Source organism: Momordica charantia (genome assembly GCF_013281855.1).
Source record: "Momordica charantia cultivar OHB3-1 chromosome 6 unlocalized genomic scaffold, Mcharantia_2.0 BLBB01000006.1, whole genome shotgun sequence".
Classification (NCBI taxonomy): Eukaryota; Viridiplantae; Streptophyta; class Magnoliopsida; order Cucurbitales; family Cucurbitaceae; genus Momordica; species Momordica charantia.
This window is the reverse complement of record NW_028275164.1, coordinates 23855244-23864436: the sequence shown is the minus strand read 5'-3', so window position 1 is coordinate 23864436 and position 9193 is coordinate 23855244. Positions and strand designations below refer to the sequence as shown.

Here is a 9193-nt window from a genome sequence, read left to right as displayed (position 1 = left end):
CGATATAGATGATTTCTTTTTAATGTGTGGGCCAATCAGAGAAAGTAGGTTATTTAACTGATAAACCAAAATTTGCTAATTATAATTCTTGAGAAATTTACTCATGTAAAAAGTTTTTATAAATGTGCAAATTAAAGTTAATAAATCTTTATTATTTTTATTTCTATACTTTCATATACATGTGGAGATAACTAAGAACAGCATGTGATAAGAAAACATTCCCAGTCAAGTATAAGAAAAATTTACATTAATTATTAAAACCCTCAATAAATAATGAAAATAAACTCTTATATTTGAAGAGGGAGAAGATTCTGAAAAATTAGTTATGGAAGTCATAATTTGAGTGCAATTTAATAGTTGACCACCAAAATGGTGTTTGTTAAATCTTTAATCAATTACAACTTTAAATCATGATTATTGTTATTAATTGACATTTTTTCCCTTTAAAAAAGGGGAAGCAAAGGTTGATGCCACGCAAGCAGCGCGTGGGGCCTGAAATGACACTTGGCTCACGTGTGAGACTTTTGCTTCACTTCTGTACTTGCTAAGAAACAAAGCACAAGAAAACCCTAAAAAAAATGTTTTTCCTTTTTTTTTCTTTATTCCAAATAATACTTTTAATTATAAATGTTATCTTATTTAGTTAACATAGCATCTTGGATTAAATTAATAAGAAATATTTTTTAGTATAATAAATATAGGAATGTAAATTTGAACTTTAAATCCTAAAAAAAGAGAGAATTTATCGTCGAGTTACATTCATATTAATAACTAATACAATAATACATGTAGGATTGGAGGTTCGAACACACGATCTTTCAATCAGAGATACATATCCAAATAAATTTGAATAAAATAAGTTTACATGACCAAAAAAGTTGGATTTAGAATATACCGTAGACACATCAAAATTTAGTAACAAAACTTACGAACTAACCTAAATAATATGAGTCTTTAATATTTAGTGGCCCCCCGAGCCCTAGGCGCGTAACCAGCCCGATTATATGGAGAAAAAAAATTAAAAAAAAAAGAGAGAGAGAAAAAAAAGTGGTGACTTGACTTATCGGCATTCTCAATCACCAAACAGCGTGGGACACGTGTCATCTCAGCTTCCCTGGCAAAAAAGCGCGTGTGGGGCCCAGACAAAGGATAACGGATGGGCCCCACTTTTAGTAACCGGCATGCACCCCCCACCGTGAGCCTAATGATCGTGGGCTAGCCCACGCCGGACCATTAGCCGCCACGTACTGAGTCCCAAACATCATTCTGTTCAGCGGGCCCCACTCCCCACCATACCCCCGGCACGGAAACTCACGCACACTAAACCAAAACCAAAATCCCGGCTTAGCCGCTCCAAAGCCGAGCCGGCTTATCTCCTTTTTATCCGTAACAAAATTAAATAATAATAATAATAAGGAATTTAAATTATAGTATTTGGAGAGGCGTCCCCATCGTATTCTATAATGGTCGGTTCCCGGCGGGTCCCACTAAGCTTCCCAAACAAATATTAAATAAAATAAATAAAACTAAATATTTGCGGACCGACCAACCAGAGCCCGCGTGCGATAGCAGGTGAGGGACTTAGGTAAAATAAATATAATTTTATTTATTTATTGTTTCCTCAAACCTTAAATAACATTTAGGTATTAAAATATTTGCACTTTAGAAAAAAAAAAATTGTATTGTCTGTATGGCTCTCTGTCTAATTGTATGTGTGTTGGTGGGGGTACCTTAAAATTTGGTCCTTTTTTAAGACAGGAATGGTACGTGCGAAGAACCCCACAGTGCCACGTGGACACAAATGATTTTCTTCCATTCAATTACCTATATATATTTATTTAAAAAAAGATATTTTTCGCTTACTTTTCAAGATATTTATATACAACTTTTGTATCAATGAGATAATAAAATGATATGTTTTTAAAATGGGTCGGTAAATTTTGCATAATGTGTGATTTTTTTTTCAATGACAAATAAATTTTGTGTTTCAACTTCATATTCAATATTATGTTGTTTTTATAAATCTCATAATAAACCGTTGTGCAAATGTAATGAAATATTTTTATTATCGGTTTCTTAATTCCTTTTTGTTAGGTATTTTCGAGAACATTATTTATAATCAAGTCAAATTATAAACATTTGAAGAATTATTTTATTTTTTAAATTTAACTAAAATTTATGGTTTGATAATGAGACCCTTAGGATATCCACAAATTCTCGATTCATTCCTGGGAGCTATAATTTCAACAAGTTTTCTTAATTATATAGTAAACTTATTAGTAAACTACGTCATCTAATTTATGGCATAAGAATAATCAACCCTATACCTTAAAAAATCAAATGTCTATTAATAGTTTTTTTTTAAACAAAGTAAAGTGATAGTTAAAATTAAGAATAATATAAATATATATTACATACAAAGACAAACAAATTTATGTCAGCTATAGTATTCCAAGCATTAGAAGACAAATTATATAGACAAGAAAAAAACAAAATTACGTTAAAATTCTTCAAAGAGAAAGGGCTAATGATGATCATCTAGAAGGAAAATGAAATTCAATTTATATATAGAGAAAGAAAGAGAGAGGGGATGATGTTAACCCTGCGAGGTCATCACCCCACAGAAAATAAAGAAACAACTAAGTTTATTAATTAGTTATTAATCATTATCATATGTTTATGTCAATATTAATTTTCCTGTAATTCACTTTTTGTCCTTTCGAGTTCTTTGAGAGACCCATATAACTAATCCCCACCATTAGGTCTCCATTTCTCCCAAGAAAAGAAAAAAAAAATCAATCTTGCTGCTCTAGTAATCGTTGAATCGTTTCATGCAAGCTCAAAATCCATTCTTCCGGATTTATTTGGTAATGTTCTAATTCTTATTTCTGCTTTTCATTTTTAACCAAGACAAATAGAATTACATGGCCTCTAATATCGATAGATTCAAGAATGATAAAATAACATTTTTATTTATGTTTTGGAACAAATTGGAAACGAGAACCAAAAACAAGATACTTAGGGCTCGTTTGGTAACATTCTTGTTTCTTGCTTCTGTTTCTTCATTTTTAATGAAGAAAAATGAATTGCATGGCTCCAACATCCAAGAACTCAAGTATGATAAAACAATCTCTTTATTTATGTTTTGGAAGAACAAATTGGAAACGGTAACAAAAAAGAAGAAACTTGTTTTGGTTGTTCTAAAATTTCTATACAATTTTGACAATGTGTTCCAAAAAGATGAAAACGATAAACATAGTTAGTTGTAAAATGCTTAAATTTCTTAAAAAAATTGGAAACAAGAAACAAGAAAGGAGAATTGGTTGATGATCTGAAAACAGAAACTTGAAAACAAAGGATTCAATGAAAATGAGGTTGTTTTAAGTATTTTCACATATATGTTGGTAGCAAATTTAGAAATTGAATCTCAGTTTAAAAAATTGTTCAAGGTCTTAGTTAAATCTAAAGATAATATTAATTGATTTATTAACACATATATTATAAATTTTGTATAATTATTATTTTACAATACTATATATTTTACAATATATTATATTTTACATTTTTTAGTTTTAAAAAAAATAAAAAGAGTTTATAGCATAATACAATATATTTATAAAAAAAATTTATCGTTCTTAATGCAGTTCAAACATGGTTGTTTTTAGAATTTACACTGTTTGGATCACAGAATTCGAAAATAATTTTCAAAATATGTATTCACTTAATTCATTTGATTAGTGAATCTGAAAATGAGAAACATAATCTAGATTGCATACCAAAACAGACCTTTATTTTGTTTCCAAAAATTCTATATAATTTCGACCATGTTTCTAAATTCTCAAGTTTTTTTAAAGTAAATTTGAAAACAAAAAACAAGAAAAGGAAAGGTTATCGAATAGACTCTAAATTTTCTCTCTTACATCTAACTATGTAGAATCGTCAATCACATTGTTCCATTCCGGTCAAATAATTTCTCCACGAAAATAACATTCACTTCTAGTCTACATCAGTTGCTGGTGGGTATTGTGAGAGGTTGCTGCTTCTCTCTCTCAGTATTTCTCTCTCTCGTGAGCCATTTGAGCGCCACCCTTTTTTATGCTGCAAAGCTTTTGTAGCAATCAAGCTCCCACATAAAAGATAAGAGAGAGAGAGAGACATGAGAGAAGAAAGAAGGAATATAGATTAATGGGCCATGTCTGTTTCTCTAGTCATTCTTATTTAACCCTACTTCCTCTCTATTCTTCCATTCCCTCGAAACCCTTCCTTTTTCATCTTCCTCTTTTTTCCGCTTCTCGGGATCTGATCTCGAGACAGAGGAGAGGAGAGAAGAAGAAGTGAGACAAAACTGATCTCTTATCAGTTTTATTATATAATCTCCCTTTTGTTTCCTTCTCATCTCTTAGCTCTCTCATAGAGTTTTGGAAAAGAGCCCCTCATAAAGCTATTACCTTCCATCGTGTCTCCCTAATTCCCATTTCAACTAGATCTGTGGACGAAGCTTGGTAGCTCTGGATTGGCCTTTTTGCAACTTCACAACACTCCCCAGGTTCGACTTTCTATTTTTATTTATCATCTCATCTTCTCCCTCTTTTTCTTGTTATTTTCAGTTTATTTATTAGGCATTTGGAGTATGAAACAGATAATATATGAATTAAATTTGATATTTCCTTTCCCAAAATGTCACCTTTATGAAATTATATTTTCTGGGTGTGTGCTTCGGGAAGTAAAGACAGATCATGTTTTGAACAAAATTTTTCACATTTTAGATTATTACCCAGTTGTCTAAATATAACCCCATGCTTTGTTGTTTATTTCTAAAGTGTAGATCTCGTATAAGGAAGGTGGGTTTTAGCTGTGGAGATAACATTTATCTTTTCCTTCTCAAGTAGTACTGTTGTTAATGTATTGCTCATTATGATTTTTTACGTTGGAAATTATTTTAACCTAACGAGGCGAAAACATTAAGTTATGTCTGCAATAATGGGCGGCTATGTGTAATTTTTTTAACCTCATGCGAGTTTAATTACTTGCTACTTGATTGCTTCTAACTTTTGGCAGGAATTGGTTTACTATTTAAAGGTATGATTACTTCTATAAGACCTTCATAATCCCTTAGAGAATTGAAGTTCAAGCTTTTGATGTGTATTGTTTGCCGTTTGAAAATAATGTTTAGTATTCAAAGCAATTACCCTTGTTTTTTAGGTAGGTTTGAGAAGGATCTTAATGTGGAACTATTCTTTAATCTACTCATAATTCAGAATTAAATCTAGGCTAGGATATTTATGTTACTTAATGCAAGCTTGATTAGGAAACCCATTTGGATTTTATTTTAAAGCATATAACATTAAAAGTATAGCATTAAATGTGGAGGTGTAGAGAAGGTTAGATTTACTAATGTCTTAACCATTCAACATATATATTAGTTGGACTAAATTTTGGTATCATCATACAATAATTAATATCTAGCTAGCTATGTGTTCTTGGATTAGAAACAACCTTAGGTGACTTTCAAAATGAGCAAGTGAATGCCTTTATTGTATATAGAGCTAATTAATCGATTTTTTAAGCGTTTCCGTGCATTTCTTTCAACGAAGTCTCCAAACCCATTACTTAGTTTTGAGACGACATTAAAAAATTACTACTTCATCAATATTGGTCATCAAAATCATATTTCTTTTCTAACTATTATATTTCTAGCATTTCATGTGACTTCACACAGCCTCCTCCTATGGTATGTTTCTTACGTATCATCTTAACAAAGACAAAGTCACATTGTATACAAGAAATTTAAACCCTCAAATAGGCTCCATATTTACTTTGATTCCCTAGACCTAGCTAGAATGTAAATTATTCTTCATATATATAAAATAAGACGGAAATGATAGTATAAGAGTTCAGGACAATTATAAATCTCTTTTGTATAATTTCGATATATTTACTATTCTCTTAATTAGAATATTTTCCTCTAGGCGTCTTTTAGGTCTAGTTATAGTTATGTTAATTCATACAAGAATCTCATTTGATTAGAGAGGTTATTTGGGCTTAAAATTAAATGATGTATTCTAATTTGGGTTATGATAAACTATATGCAGGGTTTGTAGTTGGAATATAAGTGAATATGAACTGCATTCCACATGTTCCCCCCGGCTTTAGGTTTCACCCAACAGATGAAGAACTTGTTGATTATTACCTGAGGAAGAAGGTTGCTTCCAAAAGAATTGATTTGGATATCATCAAAGATGTCAACCTTTACAAAATCGAGCCATGGGATCTTCAAGGTAGTATAGAAAGGGAGAGAGAGAGATGTTTTGATGTTTTTTTGATGATATTGATGATTCTTTTGTGTGTTTTTTGTGTAGAACTATGTAAACTGGGAAGTGAAGATCAGAATGAATGGTATTTCTTCAGCCACAAGGACAAGAAGTACCCGACAGGAACTCGAACAAACCGAGCGACAAAAGCAGGGTTTTGGAAAGCAACAGGAAGAGACAAAGCTATTTATTCTCGGCATTGTTTGGTTGGGATGAGAAAAACCTTAGTGTTCTATAAAGGAAGAGCTCCCAATGGACAAAAATCAGATTGGATCATGCATGAATACAGACTTGAAACTAATGAAAATGCAACTCCTCAGGTAACTCTTCAACTGAGTCTCACTCCCTATTTTTTCTTTTCACTTAATTTCTTGATGAAAAGGAGAAAAAAAAGTTAATTATGTTCGTAAGGATTAATCAAATTACTCTTTAATTCTCACTAAAAAAGCTTGTTTACATGCTAAATTATTATTGTTTAGTACCTGGCATGTAGTCAGAAGTCTATTCTTCCTTCTTAAATAGGATTAAATCACCAATGAACCAAAATTAAGTTGTTTGTAGACATCTAACCTCATTCATTCTTATTGTTTAAAGACACACCTGAATTTTTTTTTGCACAAGTATAGTCATGTTGTGATATATTAATACAACTTAAATTAAAATCCCGTGCTTTAATTATTGAAGCTTTTTTTTCTTAATTTATTTGGGAAAAAGAACCAACGTCTAAGGATATATATAACTCATTTCCCTTGCGCTCATATTCAATCCTAACCCACACCTCATATTTCCAACCTATCAACTTAAGCTTTTGAGTTTAGTAGTGGTTTATTTATCCTTAGCAGAGTAGAGTGTGAGGTATCAATATTCATAGGGTTTCATCTCAAAACTAATTAAATTGACAATAAGAGAAGTAGCTTATGTCTATTATAAACCAATGTAAAGTTTCTTCTGTTAAGGATTCACATTGATAAAAGAAAAAACCTTACATACGTTTATAATAGACATGAGCTACTTGTCTCATTGCCAACTAGTTTTGAGATGGAACCACATGATTATTAGATAGTATCAGAGCCCAAAATGAATGAAAGCCTATTAAACACAAAATTCAAAAGCTTAATTATAAACGAATTGAACTTTTAAAGTACCATGACTAATTACACAACCACCTAGTTAACAAACTTATAATTTAACCAATAATTTATCCCATCTTCCTCTAGCCTCGTATCCTATCTTTCTCTTTAATAAAGCCAGTGGCTTCATATGAAAAAAATATATATAATTTAACCTATAATTAACGATCATAATCGTGAAAGTGCATAGCTCGAGGGTAATTATTATTTTTATACATATGATTTACATTTAACAGTCGAAACAATTTTAATGACTCCTTCGAAATTTTGGCAATACACCAGGAAGAAGGATGGGTGGTGTGCAGAGTTTTCAAGAAGCGGCTGCCGACGGTGAGAAAAGCCGGGGACTACGGCTCACCGTGCTGGTACGACGACCAAGTCTCCTTCATGCCGGAGCTCGATTCTCCGACCACCCAAATCTCTCATCACCAGCCGTACCCATCCTTCCACCACCCTAATTACCCCTGCAAGCAAGAGCTTGAATTACACTACCACGCGCCGCCGCACGACCCCATGTTCCTCCAGCTCCCTCACCTCGAGAGCCCCAAAATGCAACCCTCCTCCGCCGCCAACTCTCTCCTCCCTTACGCCTACGCCGAGCAGGCCGTGGCTGATCACGTCACCGATTGGCGAGTGATGGAAAAATTCGTGGCCTCTCAGCTCAGCAACGATCAAGATCATGTCAAGCCATCAAATTATTCCCAAGCTTCTGTTTTTCAACTCCCCCATGAGTGTGAACGCAAAGATATGGCACCGGAGTTTGCTCTGGCGGCGTCACCGCCGTCGAGTTGCCAGGTGGATCTCTGGAAGTGAAGGAAATAAGGAAAGGGAAATATATATTGTGATCTCTACATGGTGTCCAAAAAAATGTTAGAACGAACCATATACCAAAAAAGAAAAAAAAAAACTAATTATAGGAAGAAAGGAGAAGCCGATATTGATACGATATTTTTATTCTGAGGTTGCTGTACATAATAAAGAAGAAAAAAAATGCATGGTATGCCTTTTAATTAACTGTTGGAGATATAATGATGCGAAGTATTGAATTAATATATATATATATATATATATATATAAATATATACTAGTTTGATAGGGAAAGAATTAATGAAGTTGGAATTGTATTTTGGCTTGTTTTTTTTTTTTTTCAGATTCAAAATATTGCATGCAAAAGGACCAACTCGGCCTTCCCATGTAATAAATTAGGTTAAAACTCATTCATTTCTTCTATTGAACAACTTCTCTAAGACTTGTTGAAATTGAGTTAATGGGCAATAAAATTCTATCTTTTCTATTATATATAGTCTCTCCTTTGATATTAAGATCAAGACATGAAAATTATGTACCACAATATTTGAGGATGAACTATATACCTTATATAATGAAAAAAGTATTATAAGAAATGTAAATGGGTTATGATGTATTTTAATTCGTGAGAACTCTAATAAATAATTTTTGAAGCTTAGTGTGTTGATAAACAATCTCGTTTTCTCACATACTTTTTTAGTGAAATAACGTGATATTTTTCTTTCAAAAAAAAATAATAAAATCTCGTTTTCCCAAATTTATGTATATAGTACTTTTTACTTCTGACCCACATTATTTTCACTCGAGTTTAATTAGATTATATGATATGTAAGTCAAAATTGTGGATTTTTTTTTTAATGGTGTTTTCATTGAAACCATCTTCCTACTGGTGATTTCAAAAATACTGATTACATGCTTTTTAAGTTTTAGCTATTTTTTAGGTAT

At 32.0% G+C, this 9193-nt stretch overlaps 1 protein-coding gene across 1 annotated transcript; it reads left to right on the top strand.

Moving 5' to 3' along the window:
• Positions 1–4204: 4204 nt before the first annotated feature.
• On the top strand, positions 4205–8455 carry LOC111023356 (NAC domain-containing protein 7-like). Its single transcript, XM_022300776.2, has 4 exons — positions 4205–4546; positions 6093–6278; positions 6360–6631; positions 7724–8455. Exons 2-4 carry the CDS (start codon positions 6119–6121, stop codon positions 8252–8254), a joined length of 963 nt encoding a protein of 320 aa, XP_022156468.1. The 5' UTR covers positions 4205–4546; positions 6093–6118; the 3' UTR covers positions 8255–8455.
• The last annotated feature ends 738 nt before the right edge of the window (positions 8456–9193 follow it).